The 18,752-nt window shown below is 39.6% G+C and overlaps 1 protein-coding gene across 5 annotated transcripts in view; it reads right to left on the reverse strand.

Annotated features, from left to right (window-relative positions):
* Window positions 1–3,988: 3,988 nt before the first annotated feature.
* arhgef1b (Rho guanine nucleotide exchange factor (GEF) 1b) overlaps window positions 3,989–18,752 on the reverse strand; it is a 67,187-nt gene continuing 52,423 nt past the window's right edge. For 4 of the 5 annotated variants that reach the window (XM_061819106.1, XM_061819107.1, XM_061819104.1 and 1 more), the window contains 18 exons: window positions 17,809–17,964; window positions 16,310–16,494; window positions 15,624–15,770; window positions 15,144–15,226; window positions 13,858–13,983; window positions 13,662–13,776; window positions 12,800–12,900; window positions 12,641–12,715; window positions 11,734–11,809; window positions 11,424–11,591; window positions 10,226–10,313; window positions 9,890–9,994; window positions 9,765–9,817; window positions 9,524–9,667; window positions 9,340–9,441; window positions 7,420–7,589; window positions 7,095–7,199; window positions 3,989–6,337 (listed from right to left, as the gene is read on the reverse strand). In XM_061819106.1, the coding sequence (XP_061675090.1) occupies window positions 7,125–7,199; window positions 7,420–7,589; window positions 9,340–9,441; window positions 9,524–9,667; window positions 9,765–9,817; window positions 9,890–9,994; window positions 10,226–10,313; window positions 11,424–11,591; window positions 11,734–11,809; window positions 12,641–12,715; window positions 12,800–12,900; window positions 13,662–13,776; window positions 13,858–13,983; window positions 15,144–15,226; window positions 15,624–15,770; window positions 16,310–16,494; window positions 17,809–17,964 (1,969 nt within the window). In that variant the 3' untranslated portion in view covers window positions 3,989–6,337; window positions 7,095–7,124. The remainder of the gene's footprint in view (window positions 6,338–7,094; window positions 7,200–7,419; window positions 7,590–9,339; window positions 9,442–9,523; window positions 9,668–9,764; window positions 9,818–9,889; window positions 9,995–10,225; window positions 10,314–11,423; window positions 11,592–11,733; window positions 11,810–12,640; window positions 12,716–12,799; window positions 12,901–13,661; window positions 13,777–13,857; window positions 13,984–15,143; window positions 15,227–15,623; window positions 15,771–16,309; window positions 16,495–17,808; window positions 17,965–18,752) is intronic. The other variant, XM_061819108.1, reaches the window with a different exon arrangement.

An 18,752-nucleotide genomic window follows, 5' to 3' on the forward strand; every position in this document is an offset into this window, starting at 1 on the left:
ACGACCCTAAGAGGGGTATGGGGTGTGAAAATTGAATGCACAACAAATTGACTTATTTTGCAATATTATTTACATTATCTAAAATTAACCAACGATTCAATCCACATTTTCTTTAAAATGTATACATTGTTAACGTTACTAATACTTTATCTACAAAAATCTATTTAATACAATTCAAAATGAAAAATGCACATCAAATTATTTCACAGTATTCTGTATTTCTCTTTAAGCAATTATGAATAAAAAGTAATTACCAGAATTTTTTCCATTTCATTTTACAATAACCAGCCAATTATTTAATGAGATTATAAACATGACTAAAAAGTTAGATTAACCAATTTTAGGGGAAGAAAAAAGATAAACAAATGCCCCCCATTCCTCCCAAAAAATAAAATACAGGACTCTTGATCATAAAAAAATATTGCCTAGTGTCATACATGGTTATTATACATTGCTTTAAAAAAATATTTATTCTTAATTTTTTTTGCACCAGATGGCGGAAGGGGGACATGGTTCACTGGAGCATGACACAAGAAGCTAAATATATTGCAAAAAAAAAAAAAAAAAAGGAACAATGACTACAGAAGTAAGTTGTTTTCATTAATAAATTACACAAAATGTGATCGTCATACCTTCAGATTTGATCACCTTTATGCCTCATTGTTTTGCATGCTGTATGTTTAAAACTGTTTATTGTAAATAAAACATAGGTATCAGACTTACCGGTCGTGCAGCAGATGATAAAAATGCAGTGGACTCTGGCCATCTTGCATGTGAATGATATGAGATACATGAAATTCTCCTGGACAACAATGGCCTGTTTTTGTCATCACTTGCTGTTCCGTCAGGATTCATGCTTCAGTGACCGCTGTCATATTTGCATAAATGTCGTAGCTGCGCAAAACTTGGTAGCAAATGAATGGTTAAAAAAAAAAAAAAAAAAAAATAATATATATATATATATATATATATATATATATATATATATATATATATATATATACACACACACAGTCCTGCTCACCACGACTGGCATTTGGCATGCCTTCATTTTTGGCATAACCTATATAGTATCTTCAGAAATATCATCGATCCGATCTTTTAATTCAAATGCTAAAGTAATTCAACAAGAATCCCCCCCCCTCGGGCGTTCTCAGGGTAGCATGGCCGTAAGGTAACATGCTAACAGTTGGTATGTATATTTTTGAAGACGGTTTCTTATTTTGATATTGCAAAAAAAAAAACCTGAGTACATAAAGGCATAATGGTGAATAAATAAGGATTTTATATGAGATCCAAGTTGGGTAGTGGTTTAAATGAGAATTGATAAAATGCAAAACAGTTGGTGTGCTAACAAAAAGCAAGATGGCAACTTTAATACAAAAAGTGTAAAAGCAGATTGAGTATTTTACATTGCTAACGTAAAAAAAAAAATAATTCTAACATTTATAAACATGAGGATAGAATGCTTAGGCAGATCGACATTGCAGCTTTGAGTTTTCTATTTCAAATTTTAAAATGTTGACTTGGTAGCAGATGGTATGCAACAAATGGCAAGATAGCAACCTGCGTAAAGGAAATTATGCAGACTGGTAAGGATATTTCATTGTGTATTGTATTATCATTTTAAGTAAGTGATAAAATGCTAACATGCTAAAATTGGGTATGAAAACATGTAGCAAGTTAGCAAAGATTTTACTTTGTATCATAGAGTCCCCTCATAAAATATGGAAGCGAGAGGTTGATTCCTTTATTTTTGTTGCTTCAAATTTCAATGAAACTAAAGATCAGAATTTCATTTTTAATTGAATAGTATTGACCTCTACATGCATTAGACAACTCAGAACAGAGCAACTTTTGTTTGAAGCCACCCACTTTTCACCTGAGCAAAAGTATTCGAACATGACTAGTGGGCGTTTCTAGTTTCTCAGGTGTTGCCTTTTCGAATGGTCGCTTAAACGTTTGATCGTGCCCAATTTTGGCTTTCACCTGTGAAAACTGCATTTGCTGTTCCACAAAGATGAGAGAAAACAAGCGGTTGAAGGACACATGGGATCTGCGAAACCCTCCCTTGATGATAACAGTCAGTGACATCATTGCCAACCTAAGGTGTCCCAATTCACTTTTCAAAGATTTAGGGAAAACAAATATACAGGGAATAACACAAGATGCAAACCACTTGGATTTTACAAAGTACATAGATGAGCCACAAAAGTTTGGGAATTTAGATTTATGGACTGATGAGACCAAGATTAACCTCTAACAAAATGATTGGAAGGCCGAAATACGGAGAAAAAGAAAGAAAGGAAGGAAGGAGTCATTTTTCATCCAAAACACACAAGCTCGTCTGTGAAACATGATGGAAGCAACGTCATGACTTGGGCTTGCATGGCGGCTTCTGGAACAGGCTCGTGAGTCTTTATAGATTGTGTAACTCATAATGAGAGCAGCAGAATAACTTCTGAAGGCACAAACCCGTAGAGTCACACAAGAACTGAAAGAGACGACTGTCAAGGCCCGGAAAAACATTCCAAATGAAGAATGGAAGAGTCTGAAGTCAATGGGTTGCAGGCTTGAAGCTCTTATCGCGAGTAAGGATTTATGCCACCAAATATGAAACGTTATTCACTTCATTCATTTAATAATAATAATAATCTGTCCCAGTACTTTTGCTCAATAAAAAAAAAATTGTTTGTGTCTTCAAACACAAGATTCTTGGTCCTGAGTTTAACAACAGTCATTTCCGGCCTATAAACTGCGACATTTTTCCACACACTTTCAACCCTGCGGCTTATGTGGTGATGCGGCAGATTTGTACATTTTTTCTAACGGCTGGAAGGGGGCACACGAGCGGAAAAGGCCAGTGGATTATATGTGCCGAGGAAGTGACTTTTACCGGTATGTTTTTTTTTTAACCAGCGCTGTTAACGCTGCGCTAGCGTTAGCGCTGTGGTAGCGTGTTCCTGCTGTGTTACTCCCGTGTTTCAGTGATTTTTATCATTGTTTTTTTTAACCGGCCCTGTTAGTGCTGTGGTAGTGTGTTGTTGCCGTGTTATTGCTGCGTCTCAGTGATTTTTACCGGTGTTTTTTTTTTTTTTTGAATTCAACTCGCCCTTTTAGTGCCGTGCCAGCGTCAGCGCCGCGCTACGTGTTTCTGCCGCGTCTCAGTGATTTGTCTATCTTTTTGTTTTTTTTTAACCAGCTCTGTTAGTTGCTGTGTAGCTCCCGCGGCTGTTTTTTTTTTTTATGTACGTCTTATTTTTTTTAACCAGCCCTGTTCGTGCTACCCTGTTGTTGCTATGCTAAGCTAAGATAAGGTTTTAAAACTTTGAAATCTCTGTGTACCGTTTTAGTAAATATTTCGTGTTTCTATGCGGGTTTCAATGTGGGCACTTGCGGATTTTACACAGGTGGGGCTTATGTATGTACCAAATGGTATTTCCTTTGCAGATGTACTGGTTGAGGCTTATAACCAGGTGCGCTTTGTAGGCCAGAAATTATGGAAATCAAGTTGTAAATACCATGAAATAAAGCTAGTATTCTGAATTTTTGTCTCATTCATCTTTTGATCTGAAACCCAAATATGTTCAGGATACAAAAAAAAATCATCTTTCCGTTCCAATACCTCGACTGACTGTACATTGCATTTTAAAAGCTTGATAAATAATTGTTAAAATGCTAAACAAATTGGATGCTAACAAGCAACAAAAGAAAGCACCACAGACATTTTGAATCAATCCCTGCGGTAATGTGTCCTTTTAAAAAGTCTCATGATATTAAAGGCTAACATGTTGGCAAAAATATTTCATGACATAACATCAAAGGATTACCTCCTACTCACGTGGATTAACTTGTGTTACTGTATTTGTAACATGAACCCAACTAAATTTCTGGAAATGATTAATTAGAGCTTCCAAGTCAAGCTGATTGAAAGCACAGAATTACCTGCCGAGTCATGTAAAAATATATATAAAACGTAGAAAGGAGAGACAATTATTACCCCAATTTATTAAAAAAAAAACAACAACGTACCACATTTGATTTTCCTTAAGTTTACATCATTTAAACAACTCCAGTAAAATCAAAACCCAAAATACACAGTATATTACTTGCATAGTCATCATCACTTATAAGAGAAAAAAGGCTATTTTGAAAATATCATACAAGCTTCTAGCTCTAAATTCTTACTGCTTGGCTAATTCCATGATGACCCTTGCAGAAATTGCAGTGATTAGTACGTGAAGGCCCCCCGCCTCTCCTCTCACCTCTAATAACACAACAATACCATGTTTTGAACATTTTCTCCATTTTCAGCACATTCAATCAAGTAAAAGTCATGTCCTATGGTAAAGCTTTTGAAATGTATTGTTTTTTTTCTTTCCCAACAAGAATCTCCTTTTGGCTGCCACCGCAGATTTCAGTTTGGACACCTCCCAGCAAATAAACATTCAAAAGAGGATTGTCCTTTATTAGTCGTATTTTTTTTTTGGTAATCATTTATGCGGCAGTAACCACTCCGCTGCGTGAATAGAACGCTACGCAGTGTGACGCAACACAAAAGACCGCAACATAACGCTATGAGAACACTATACACGCGTACACAGTGTGTCTGTGTGTATAGTGTCATCAATACAAGTGAATCTGCTCTTAGGGAGGAATAGAACACACGAGCTAATCTGCAAGTGCAGCAGTGTTGGCGTTCAACAGTGTTTCCAATGTGGATTGACGTTATTCCCGCGGCGGGGTGGGGGCGTTGCAGGTATTATTGCAGTTTTATGACTTTCTCGTGTCGGAACCGTGGCACTAAAGAATTGAGGTCATTACGTTTACTTGTTTGAGTTTCTTGAGGGTGTATATTATATGGAGTTATTCTTCTTCTTATGCGGCTAATGTCAATCGTTACATTACATTTGAACAGCTTTAATACTGCACGAGAAACTAGTCTGTGGTTAAGAGTCTACACAACCAATAAGGGAGGTGTCTATTTGAGGGAAAGACTGGAAAGACTACTAGCTTGTTTCTACATCAGATAATTAATAGTGCGCTATGAGCTTCCTCACTTGGCTTTTTAAGTGCTGTTGTTTTGGTTACCAACACCGTTGAATTGGGCTCAACAGAGTTGCATCTTTGAACTACAATAATTCCCCTTGTTTTTTCAAATGCATTATTTCAAGGGAGAATTGATTGAAGTGCACAATGCCCTCCGTGATTAATCGTGCGTGGCAAGGCATCCATTAGAGCAGCGACCACTAGTTAAGGAAAAACATTTGTTAGAATTTCCTCCCGTACTCTGACATTCATCCGCTTCCCTCTCCCTCGCTATGACCCAACTCCCCATGCGTTCTTGCTGTGTTCCATTTTATTCTACATTAGCCTTCACATCTCCATCCACGCTCTCAGTCAGTCCCAATGTTGCCTCGCATCCATTCGGGTAAAGCCAAAGCCCCAAAAAGGAATAAATAACAGTCAAAACAACCAAAGTCTCTATTATTTACATCTTGTTGGGCGATGCTATATCGAAAAAGAGCGCAACATCTGTTATGAAAAGAAGCCTCCTGAAAATTAACCTCAAACACACACACACACACACACACACACACACACACACACACACACACACACACACACACTTTTCCTCCTTATCATTTTCAACTAATAAAATACACTGTGTGCATTTGTATTGTACTTTGGCAAAGAACTCGGACCATGCTATTCAGAGCAGTATTTTATAATTGCTTCCTAGGGAAACCTTTCAGGTATTTTTTTTTCCGGGGCAATTGTGTTTTTTGATTCCTTGTGTGGAAGTGGAACAGGAAAGAGTCACATGTAGCTTTTGTTTTTGGCATCTCTCTGCAAACAAACACTCAAAAAAGTGGCGGTATTTTTTTTTTTTTTTGGTTTTCTTTTTAAGCCTCTCTTTGTAAGAGCATGCAACGCTATGCAATACCGTAACGTAATGCCACACAACATAACGTAGTGCTACGCTTCGCGACGATATGCAGCGAAGCAATACACAATTCAGCATAATACTACAGTACGTGACTACGTAACACTGTGCTACGTACCTTTACATAATACAGCGCAACATAACACAATGCTAAGTAGCATTATGCGGCGTAATGTTCCGCGACGCTATACAACACATTTAGAAAACATAACGCCATGCAACGCAATGAGGGGCACACAAATACACACATTCCACAGCACTGGCGGTAAAAGGTATTTTCCTCCCCCTTGTTCATCCTCCAGCATCTATCTGAGCATTTTCTCAGCGAAGATTTGCGGACATATCCGGAAAGCTTCTTGCACTCCAAACAAGCACCAGTAAAATAACTGTCTAAAAACAAGAAGAGACACACATTCATTACATGCTTCATTTACGTGCAACATGGTTTTCTACAAATCCTTGAAAATAACTAAAATGCACAATTGGGAATTTTGAGGCGAAATACATGTTAACATAGAGCTTTTGATGTTTTTAGAGTTGTTAACTTGTTTTTACACTCACATGTAAGTGTTAAAAAAATAGTCAAACTTATTCCAAGTGGAACTACGCTGCATTGTTCAAGTGACACAATTCACATTTATTTTGCTCTCAAAAAGGCCTTCAGTGTGAAGTTTCTGTCAGAATCCATTGGATCAAGAGGATGAGAAGTTTAACAGAAGAGTCTGCAATATTGCGGGATTTCGATAGGTGAAAGGCCACATAGCGGGGTATTGTCACGTGAAACGATGTGGTTAAAAAAAGAAACTTCACCGCGGTCAGTCTGAATTACATCTCGCAGCTGTCTTTTTTAAAATCGTAGCCCAAGGCAAGCCTAAACTCTCCCAGATTCAGATTTTTTTTTACTCATGTCTTCTTTGTACTTATTACAAGTAAAGCCCGAGCTTTCTTTGAAACGGTGACCAATACATATTGCTTGGCTCTGAGCTACTTTAAGTCCAAACCAGCGAGATGAGGCAGTTTGCTACTTTGTTTCCTCGCTGCGCATCCAGCGCCAAATATGGGCAAACTTGCCCCATAGCTGTCGTCCCTACGCTGTTTAGTGGGCTGCGAAAGCAAAAGTGGAGTGTGTCAGCAGCTCTCGTCTCACCTAGTGGCCAGCTGGTGGTGTGATGGCATCTTAGGCATAGTGACCGCCCTCTAGTGAGAACTTCGAGAGGGCCTGCAGCAGCTTGTGATGTTCCTCTTCTACATTCTAAGAGAAAACAGAAAAAAAATCAATAGCACCTTACTGAAGGGGTAAACACACACACACAAACTCTGTCACACTTAGCCCTTTTCACCAAAAACCTATTTCTCCAGGCAATTTACAGCGGTGACAACTACAAGCGCTTAAATGACTTTTTCTCTCTTTTGGCCCCAAGTTAAGTCATCTCCCTTGCAACCCTAAACATTATTTCCCATCTCCAAATCACCTGCAGTCTCTTTACTTGCCCCTCCAAGCTGACGAGCCGCCGACACACTTGTTCCATCCTCTCCGGGGACAACACCAGCTTGGCCGTGTCAGAGGGGAGGCTCTCCTCGTCCTTTTTGGCGCCGAGACTTTCCTTCTCCTCCTCTGGTTCACGCTCTGTTGGCTGGCCTTCTATGAACGTAAAGGCTCTATTAGCTGACCAGTCAAATTACATACATGAACCCTTGTTCGTTTGAGACCCACTCGATATGGGCGAAAATCCATGCTTGAGATCATATATATATTTAAAGTGCCACTGTCATGAAATGGATGATTTTTAGTATGTCATTAATGAAATAACGCCAGCTGGTATGGACCCATCCGTTTTTTCACTACAAAACATTATTTTGATGTATATGGGTTTTTGTAACTCTCGCCATAAGGGATTTGTTTTCGACAAGAAGCGGGAAGTGATGTTAAGGGCAGTAGCGCACTCAAGCGGACTCGTTTGTGTCTATCAGTTTTACCTGCGGCAAGGGAGCTTGGTGTTCTCTCGTGTTCGCCAAAACGCCGGCTCGTTGTATTGCTGGATATTGCTCGAACACTCGGGAGGATGGATTTACCCTTCATAATTTTGCAAGAGACCCGGTTCGTCGCAAAAAATGGATTGCACGGGTGCAAAGGACGAGAGCTCCGTGGGTTCCAGATGACAAGTAGGTGTGTATACAGCTACTAAAAAAAAAAAAAAATAGTTTGGGGGGCGAGAACATAATCCTTTCAGGACGTGACAAAAGATACCCGTCCATAAATCAGAGGTGCTAAATGTGTCGATGTGCCCGTTGGCGCTGTGTCCGCCGATCACGGCTTTGGCAGCACTTCCGTGTCTCATAGGTGGGCGGACTAGCCGCCGCCGAAGCCATGCCTTGCGGATGAGCACGACTTCAGCCAGGCTGGCTCATACATACTGTGGGAGTCTGTTGTTAGTTAGAAGTTATCCGCATATCGTTTAAATATGGCTTGAAACATTAGGATAATATTACCCCAGACACTTCACTCGATTGTGAGATATTCTCTTTGACAAGAGCTTCCGTGTCTGAAGGAGCGTGTCCCATAGTAGGGGCCACAGCGTTTTCAATGGCGAATGTCTGGGGTGACATCACGGGCAGTAGATGCACCCAATATGTCGACCACTTGAATGTCGAATGACATTCCGCAACTTTGCACATGGATGACGCGCTCTCCGCTCATATTCATTTTTTCGTATAGACATTGAAGTGAATAATGTTATATGAATTTTTAAATTTCAAAATTATTTTTAGAATGTTTATCGGGATGACACTTGGGCTTTAAAAAACAGTTTTTACAGTTTTACCCTTCCTACATGCTTTAAAGGAGAACTAAACCCCAAATCAATAATTCATTGTATAAGCACTGGTCAAAACACAGCACAGTAATCCCTCTCTACTTCGCGAATCACCTATCGCGGATTCAGTGCATCATGGATTTCTGCACCCCCCCCAAAGAAGCCGCATCGCTACGTACTAATGCACTATCCCCGGCGTGACGACATAGACCAATGAACGAATGAATGAATGGAAAAAAAAAAAAAAGCCAGCCTACATTAGTACAGTACTGTCGCGGGAAGCTTCATTGTTATGGTATAATGTGGCATCCCTACCAAGACGACAAGGACCTATGAAGAAAAAAAAAAAAAAAACCTCTACCCCTACTTCACTTTTTCAACTTTTCGCGGGTGGGTCTGATACCAATTAACGGTGAAAAGTGAGGGATTACTGTACTCTGATAAGTTTAAAAATATTGTAACTGTAATTTAATACAAAAAAGCATAACATGTCCGGAAGATACTGTACATATTGTTGTGTTTGTGTAAGATACAAATGTGTGCCTTAAAGAGGTGAGGCCTTGAACACGCAGCAAGTACCTGTTGATTCATAGCTGTCCATTTCTAGACTGGGTTCCTCTCCGTTTTCTCTGTCCTCCGACAGACTGATGCTGCCGACCAGCAGCCGCTTCAACAGCATGACTAAGTGATGACGAGGGGGAGGAGCTTTTTAAGTGATGTCATCAAGTTCTGACGGACCGCCACCAAGAAGGTAGCTGCTCACCTTCGTCCAGCGCGCTGTCGGCCAACTTTTCTTGGTAACTGTTGGAGTGCGCGAGCAGGTCGAACCCTTTGTCAGACAGGAAGTCGATCAGAGAGTGCCGGGGATCGGACGACTTATCGTCTGTCAAGCTGTCCTTATCACGATCTGCGGGACACGCACAGATGCACGAACACACCTTTTAGCTGGAGGTCAACAGCGCTACACAACGCAAATGATTGTAGATGGTTAATAAGTGCCTCACCACCGCTACTCTTCAAACCACCGTTCTCCGTCGGGCTCTGAGGTGTGCTCAGCCTGACGCACCAAAGAGACACAAAAACGTCATGTGAGTCACACCAGTGTACACACAAAAACCAGCACACTTACCCAGAAGGACTAAATCCTGCTCCACTTTCAGGAGGCAATGTAATCCTCATGGGTGCCCCACTCTTCTTCAGATCATCCACTGCTGACTTTATCACCTTAGTCCACCTATAGACAAACAATACAATAAAATTTAGAAAATAAAACCCAGCAACCTCAAAAAAAATCAGTGTGAATTGGAGAAAGTGAAAAGGAAATACACAGGGGATATTATATGATGAAACCTGTTTATAAGTAAAGGTTTTACAATGGCGACCGTTTCAAGCAAGTTAATAAGATTATTTGCCTGTCAAGCATTTCCAAGGTAAAAAAAAAAAAAAAAAAAAAAGAGGCACTCACAGTTTCCTTTCGGCTATAGACTGAGCCACCAGCTCGTAGATCTGAGCACCGCTGTCCCAGGTGAAGATCACGTAGAAGGCCTTTAGATCTGGAAGGACGTCACTGTGTTACAAGTAATATTTGCCGGGTTTAAAAATCCAGTTTGTCCTTTTTATCTAAAAAAAAAAAATCTTACACTTGTTTACACTTTCCAAAACACAGGAAACTTTTTTTATTTTTTCCCTTTTGATTTAAAAGTTATTATTTTTTTTAAATCCCAAAATTAGTGAAAGTCTGTTACACACACACACACACATACACACACACACATGTAGATCCATCCATCTTCTGAGCTGCTTATCCTTACAAGGCTCACGGGAGTGATGGAGCCTATCTGGTCGCCAATCACACCTTGGGACAATTTTAGAGTGTCCAATTAATGTTGCATGTTTTTGCGATGTGGGAGAAAACTAGGGTGCCTGGAGAAAACCCACATAGGCACGGGGAGAACATGCAAACTCCACACAATGGGAGGACAGGATTTGAACCCCAGACCTCTGAATTCATTTAATTTTTTTTCTTTGGATCCTCACAATTCTGAAACATGTTAGCTTTTTTCCTTTCATAGAAAACACTTCTGAAACATTTCATATTTTACTTTAATATAAAAATATATCTTTGTCACATGTCTGAGGACCAGGGTTCAAATCCTAGCCCCCCATGCGTGACCCTAGTGAGGATAAGCAGCATAGAACAGCAGATATTCTCAGTATTGTACCTCAATATTCTCAGATTTTTCCTTTTCTACATTTTTTCCCTTTTGAACTCACCACAACCTTATTTATCATGCAAAACATTTCTCAAAATATTTTTCAAGGTTGTTTGAAACATTTACAAGATATTTTCCTTTTTGATCCAAAATAAGATTTTTTTTTTTTTTACACAAATTCACCAACATTCAGTTTTTTATGTAATCACTGAAAGCATTTTATTTTGATTTTTAAAAATTAAAAAAAAATATACATCCAGTAAATTCCCGAGACATTTTTAATCTAAAACTATCTGCATCATTTCACTGTGCTTGCAGCACTTTCTTTCAATTGTTTCAATGGTTGTGCTCTACAGATACCAGAATGTTTCCCCGGACATTTCAGAAACATTTTCAACTTTCCTTTATTGTTCAACTTCATCCATTTAATTTTTTTTTTAAATTACTAACCAGTAGCCACCTCACGCAGGAATACCGTGTCCAGCTTGATGATGGGGCTGAGCATCTGCTTGCCCTCCTGCATGGTGTTGATGCTCTTGCTATGACACTTGAGTACCATCTTGTCATCCTGCTTTTGCAGGAGCACCAACAGGTCGCCCAGCAGGACGCACTGCACCTCTGACCGGGACACACAGAATCAATCAGTGCATGAAGTGCCTTTTTATTTTTCTTTGAGCACAACGGACACACACACACACACACAAATCCTGCACAACTTGTCGTAAAGCAAGAACCCCCTGCATGTCAAATGTGTACTTGCCTACAGCCTTCTCTTTGGTCACTTTCCAATTGAGAGGGCCTTCGAACAGCATCTTCTTCTGGGTCAGATCAATGTTCTAGGAACGATAGACAGTGGACAGTGAAACAGTCTTGACAAATAATAGTTAAAAAAAACAAAAAAATAAAATAAATGAGGCTGCAAGGCGAAAACCTAGTACTTCAAATACAGATGGATTGTCACACTTTATACACGCACAGATGCTCACATGATTACAGGGACACACACCAACGCGATCAACCCACAAACATGAACACAGAAACACGCACAGATACACACATGGACAACACGCAGACACATGGACATAGACATGCAAACACGCATTGAGATAAAACCACATGCCACATTGATAGAGAAATACACAGATAAATGTACAAGCGTCACGGAGACATTCAGTACATACACACGTGAATAACTACACAAACATCAATCCATTTTCTTAGCCGCTTATCCTCACAAGGGTCGCGGGAGTGCTGGGGCCTATCCCAGCTGTCATTGGGCAGGAGGTGGGGTACATCCTGAACTGGTTGCCAGCCAATCGCAGGGCACATGGAGACAGACAATCGTTGCACTCACAATCACACCTTGGGGCAATTTAGAGTGTCCAATTAATGTTGCATGTTTTTGGGATGTGGGAAGAAACCGGAGTGCCCGGAGAAAACCCACGTAGGCACGGGGAGAACATGCAAACTCCACATGGGGGGGGGGGGGGGGGGGGATTGAACTCGGGTCATCAGAACTGTGAGGCCAACGCTTTCGAGCTGCGCCACTGTGCCGCCCAACTACACAAACATTCATCCAAAAATAAATGCACATGCCACACAAACACACGCAGTCCTACACAATGACGCAGTTCCCAGGAATTGTTTCACAATCTTAAGAAGTGTACCTTATATTCAGTGTAAAGCTCATTACTGGGTTTGAGTCCCGACGTCTCCAATCGCCGCTGGTAATCCCTGAGGGTCTGCACAAATAAAGTAGACGTGCACAAATTTGGCCCTAACTCAGCTCAGCTTCATCATTGCCATTGATTGAATAAGTTTCTTACTAGAAGGCTCTTCATCTCTTGGACCTCCTCATTGACATGATTGAGGATCTTCCTGCAGCACTCGGCGCTCTGATGGATGCGCGCCTTCTCACTGGGATCATCTGTGACTCGCGGGAAGATTAACAGCCAACTCAAAGAAAGTGAAAGCGTATGATCCCAGATCAACTTTTTTTTCATCCTAACAGAAAAATTTACAAGGAATGTCCTAGAGTCGTTTGGGAATCGTTTTTTTACTGTATGTCGTTGAGAAGCGGACGTCATCGGGCAGCGGAAAATAAAAAGGCGCTGCTACGTGGATTTTATATGGCTCCCTTTCTTTTGTCACTCAACTCAGCCCGAAACACGAAGTGAGGTAGCAAGTGCTCTCCATGTTTGGTTCATAAAGGAACAAATAGTACACGCACACACAACCAACCAAAAATTAAAAAAAAAAAAAAACAAAAACATGTTCTAAAACCTACGGTAACTGCATTTAAAAGAAAAACGTCAAAGCGTAATAAAAAGTAACTAATGGAAAATCAAAAACTACTCCAACCATGTTGCCAACTTGCCGACAGGGTTCAAACTACTGCCACAAAATGCTCGATTTGTTCGCCCATAAACAGTGTTTTGCATTGTGTTAGGATTAAACTTGCTAACTGTCATAAAGTGATGTGGTTTGTTTAAATACACAAAGTGTAATCCTTTGTTATATGTCTAGTTTGACAGTAAACTTCACCAGGGTCCTCGCTTGCAGTTCCGCTTCTGTGGAACAACGCGTGCGTGGGTGCACGCACGCACGCGGGTGCACGCACGCACGCACGCCCGCACGCATACACACACACACGCACGCACACACACACACACACACACACACACACACTTGTGTTCTTGGCGATGTTCTCCAATAACAGCGGATACTTGGTGAGCCTCTGCATCTCGATGGGAATGATGTCCTTTAGCTGCAGTCTCCTACACTGCGGCTTGCTCTCCGCTTCCTGTCACCACACCTCACATTTATCATCACTACTACAATGGCTGTCTGCCCGTCACGCTTGTAATTGTGTGTCGTACTTTACCTGGATAAAGGAGTTGAAGCGAGGCTCTTTCTTCTGCCTGCTCTTGATCTGGTCCAGGGCCCACGACTGGTGACTGCAAAAACGAGCCACCAGCTTCTGGAACCATTCCCCTTCTGTGCCCTCAAACTGTGATGCACAGGAAAACAGAAATGAGAGGAAAATCTGCTATCTACAAGAGTGTTTTTCAAACATCATTGAGGCATGTATTCTACATGGAAGGGGAAGGGGGGATTTCACGGCACACCACCAAACAAAAATAATGTGTAGTTTTGGCCATCTAGTGGAAGAGCATTTTATTGTTCTCAAAAGCATATATAGACGAACAAGGACAAATTATTCATCGTAAAACAGTTTTCGAACAGATTCAAGTGACATATTATAATTTCCCGTGGGACACCCGATGATGCTGATGAGGTTACAATAATATAGCAAGCCCATGTTACACTGTTTAAAAAGTGTTGTTGATAAAGCTGATAAACAAGCAAACCTCAAGGTTAAGTAAAAGTGAATGTGACTGTATTTGACAAAAATACCAACGCTAAACTTAATTGATTGCTTATTCGGTATGACTGAGGGAAAAAGTAAGCATACACCACATACTACGTTTTTGAGCAAGTACACGTACTTCCATTTAAGTATTTGCTGATACTCAGTACAGATATGTGGCAATGCCATTATGTCTTGCAATTGTGATGAATGTGATATTTTTCCCCAATGAAGACATTGTCCAAATACAGACAACCCAAACTTTTCCTCAGATCGCCATACATTTTATCCAAATGTAACAATTTTCAGTCATAGCTAGTAATAGTAATAGTGATAACATGTAAATACTGACATCCAAGCATGTTTGTGTGAGTCTTGCCACACATTTCATTTAAGCCTGCAGTATATTTTTTTTGTTTTTTAAAAAAAAAAGTCATTTTCATAGAGATAAAATATATTGACCTCTCTCCTCCTCTCATATTTTGCCATATTTTTCTAATTATTATTATTTTTTAATATTTAGTGAATGCCCAATTCATTTCCTGCGCCAGTCCACTCTGGGGAAATAATCATACAATAATTATTATGTAAACAAAAACAATTATAATTGCCACGAACAAACAAAACGTCTTTCCGAGGAAAACTTGGCTGGCCAATGAAGTGCCTTACGTTAAATACACGCAGCAAACGATGCATGCACAAACACAGCGATAACATTAAATGACTCATTTTATCTACCTGAATGCTGTTTCATGGACAGTAACTCTAAAAAGCAAAGAAAACGTAAAGCGAGATCTCACTCTGTTGAGGACGGTGGTGCTGATGGATTTCACGATAAATTTGTCCTCCAGACGAAGCTTCTTCAGGTTCTCGTAGAAGTGATCTGGACAAAGAGGATAGGCGGCTTTCACACGTGTGCAGTGCGCTTACAGGCATTCAGTGGGCTTCATTCGCCTACCGTGTGAACTCACAAATTTGTGCCTAAATCGTACCTATATGAACATTTGATGCACAAATAAGTGAAAGGGTAAACATTAAAATATTAGCGTTTTGTAGACAAATCTTGTGGCCATGATCAGACGATACATCAGATGGACATCTTTTTACAGGTGTCGGGTGTGTGAAGTGTCTTAAAATGTCGCTATCGTTATCTTCATCATATGAGTTTATGAATGAACACAAAAGCACTCATAATTATCATAATTACAACGGCACCTTTTACTTGAGAGGAACAACCAAAATTTACAAAAACACATCTTGGTTAAAAAAAAAAAACTCACAGTGCATTTCGATGATCTCGTCCAGGTTGGGGAAGATGGTGGCCTGCTCAGTGGCAGTGAGGAGCTCCTCTCGCTCCAGAGGCTTGGAGAAGACCATCTGAAGGACACTCAGCATGCGCACGTGGGCGTGCTCTGTGGCAAACAACTCTAGGAGAGGAAATTGAGGAATAAACATGAAAGAAAGTCACAATTAGAGACCTTTGGACAGCAGGTTCCTTGGCAGGTACAAGATATTGGAGCAAAACTGGCCTTATTTCAAGGTATTGGGTACTTGTGAAAGCAGCCAACACCACCCACCAATACTTAGGGCAAAAAAATAAAATAAAATAAAATAAAAATCTAACACTAAGTACCGCTACATTGAGACTGGACGCGAGGCAAAACGTTATTTATCCACTTTGAAGGCAAGTTCGTTTCCTTGCTTGCTCATCTCACTTCGGTGGTCGCCCACAGCTGGCATTTTGTCAACACTCATCGGTTGCCGTGATGCAATTTGTGGTTCGAAGTTCAAATTTATCAAACCAAGTGAAGGAGAAAATTTTAAAATGCATCATACGCCTTCGCAGATTTGCGGCTACTGTATTTACTTTACATAATCATGTTGCGTGCAAACAATGAACCACAGTACAGCGGGGGGGGGGTAGAATCACCGGATTGGTCGACCTCATGAGAACGTAGCTTCTCACCGTTGATGACCTCTTGCCTCTTGGTCTCTTCCTTGCTGAGGCCCGACAGAGCTTCCCGGGAGGCCAGATACCTCCAGTTAGGCGGGTCCTGCTCGAACTCCAGCAGGCGTGGTTCCATCTCCTCGGGAGGGGAGGGGCTGGCAGGCGACAAGCCGGAGCCTTCGGTCACTGGAACGGGTCCGTCACTGCAGGTTGGCGACGACAAAGTGGGGACGTCACAAGTCAAAGGATTTGGCTGCGACCACTTTACCTTACACTTATTTTCTGTTTGTTCTGTTTCTGTTGTCTGAAGGTTTTTAGATTTGTCTTTAGATCCCACCAAAATTATGAAACATTTTCATCTTTATTCTTCTATCTTAGAACAAGAGAAGAAAAAAACTTGGTTTCTTTTTACTCAAAAAATAATTATTTATAATAATTTTTGGAAGATTTGACAAAAAAAATACAAACTGTGATAATTTTTTATAAATAAAACCCCAATTTTTTTCTTTTGCAATTAGTTTCGGAAACATTTGAAAGTGCTTTCTTCTATCGCAAACATTTCTTAACCACTTAAATTTGAATTAATTTCATATTGAGACATTTCAACATTCTTTTCATTCTATTCTTTACATCCCAAACTTTTCAGAAACATTTTCATTGATTTTGAAATGTATTTTAACTACAAACATTTCTGAGACACTTTTGTTTGCTTTTACTCCTAAATTGTGAAACATTTTTTAAAAACGTTTATTTTGATTCCATAAACTGTTTTCTCTTCTTTTCATCAACTTATTTTGAAACATTTTTGAATGTTTTTGTTTTATGTTATTCCAAAGATTTCTGAAACTTTTAAACTTATTATTTATTGTTATTCAGTTCTTTTTCCATGAAAACTTTTGGGTCAGATTTTCACCTACTAAAATTTTATTAAAAACTAATTAATTAAAATGACAAATTTTCATTTTTCTGTTTATATAATTAAAACCCCCCAAAACCTTTAATCTTTTTCCATTATCCAAATGTTTTGTAAGATTTAAATTATCTGTCATTTTTCTGCACCTCTTATCCTCATTAGGGTTTTGGGTGTGCTGGAGCCTATCCCTATTTTCGGGCGAGAGATGGGGAACACCTAAAACTGGTCGCCAGCCAGTCACAGGAAATTTAAATGACTGTATTTTTAATCCCAAACTTACAGAAGGATTTTTCATTTTGTCAAGCAAAAAAAAAAACAAAAAAATCTCAACATGACGATTTTATTTGTCAGGCATCTTCAATAGGTGGGCAGTTGTAATTTATCTTAAATTTTTATCTCCACAACTGTAGTACTTTCTGTCCACAACCAATGTTAAAATGTTATTTCAAACCCAGCCAAATTCAACAACAATTTCTTCCGATATCAATTCATAAACACTTGTTCAAATGTTTTAATTTTTACACAGCTTGGTTTTATCTGTGGAGCAAATGAAAAATACTTATTCCATTTGGGCCTCATGCCCGTCCCTGCTGTGCAATCTTACAAACGGGGGCCGAGGGTTGCCGCTGCGGTTGTCACGATGAGAGGCGACTGCAGGTCGACGTCGCTACGAGAGCGGGACTGTTTGGCCCGGGCCGAGCTGCGGCGCCGTGATGGCTGTCGGAACACGCGAGCGCTCTCGCTACGCGCGACCTTCTTACTGTGGGTTTCAGGGCAGGGAGTGGACGCGTGGGGGACAAGAAATAAAGAAAAAGGAAGAAAATTGTGGCCAGGAGAGAGAAAATAAAGTCAAAGATTTCAGAGAGAGTCATAGGACAAAGTCAGGAGGGTGAAAAGACAATTTGGTTTAAAAAGAAAGAAAGATGAGGAGAAAGTGGATCAAACCCCAACATGGACAGAAGGAATGAGAAATCACAGAGAAATTAAAAAAAAAAACAACAACATGCATTAAGATTAGATGGTCACACATGTAAATGAGGTTTTATATTGTCATTGTCCAATAGATGCATCTCCAAGATATTGTAAAATTTGTATTGATAATCACATTTTCATTTTATTGTTATCGCCCAAAAATACGAGTTCACTTTATAAAGGAAAATTGCAAATTATCTGTAAACTTTTTTTTTCTTCTAACATTTCAAGAAAGGTTTTCTATTTATCTTTTATGCCAAATAATTTAAAAAAGTTATACAATACTGATTAGAAAAGAAGTTTTGTTGTATTTCACTAATGCTAATTTTTTTCAATTAAAAAAATGACTTCATTTTCAGCTTTTTATCTATATCATAGTAACTGGAATATAAAAGAAAAAAAAAATTTGTTCCCCCTCCCAAAGGTGTTTTGATCATTTTAAAATAGAATTTTGGTCTTAAAAATATTTAAAAAAAAAAAAAAAAAAAAAAAAAAAACAGCATTTTTTTTTTTTTACCTGAATTAAAAAAAAATCAATTAAACCATTTGTCTGTTGAGGCTGAAAATAAGAAACAT

The sequence above is a fragment of the Syngnathoides biaculeatus genome, chromosome 5 (genome assembly GCF_019802595.1).
Source record: "Syngnathoides biaculeatus isolate LvHL_M chromosome 5, ASM1980259v1, whole genome shotgun sequence".
In the NCBI taxonomy this organism is placed as follows: Eukaryota; Metazoa; Chordata; class Actinopteri; order Syngnathiformes; family Syngnathidae; genus Syngnathoides; species Syngnathoides biaculeatus.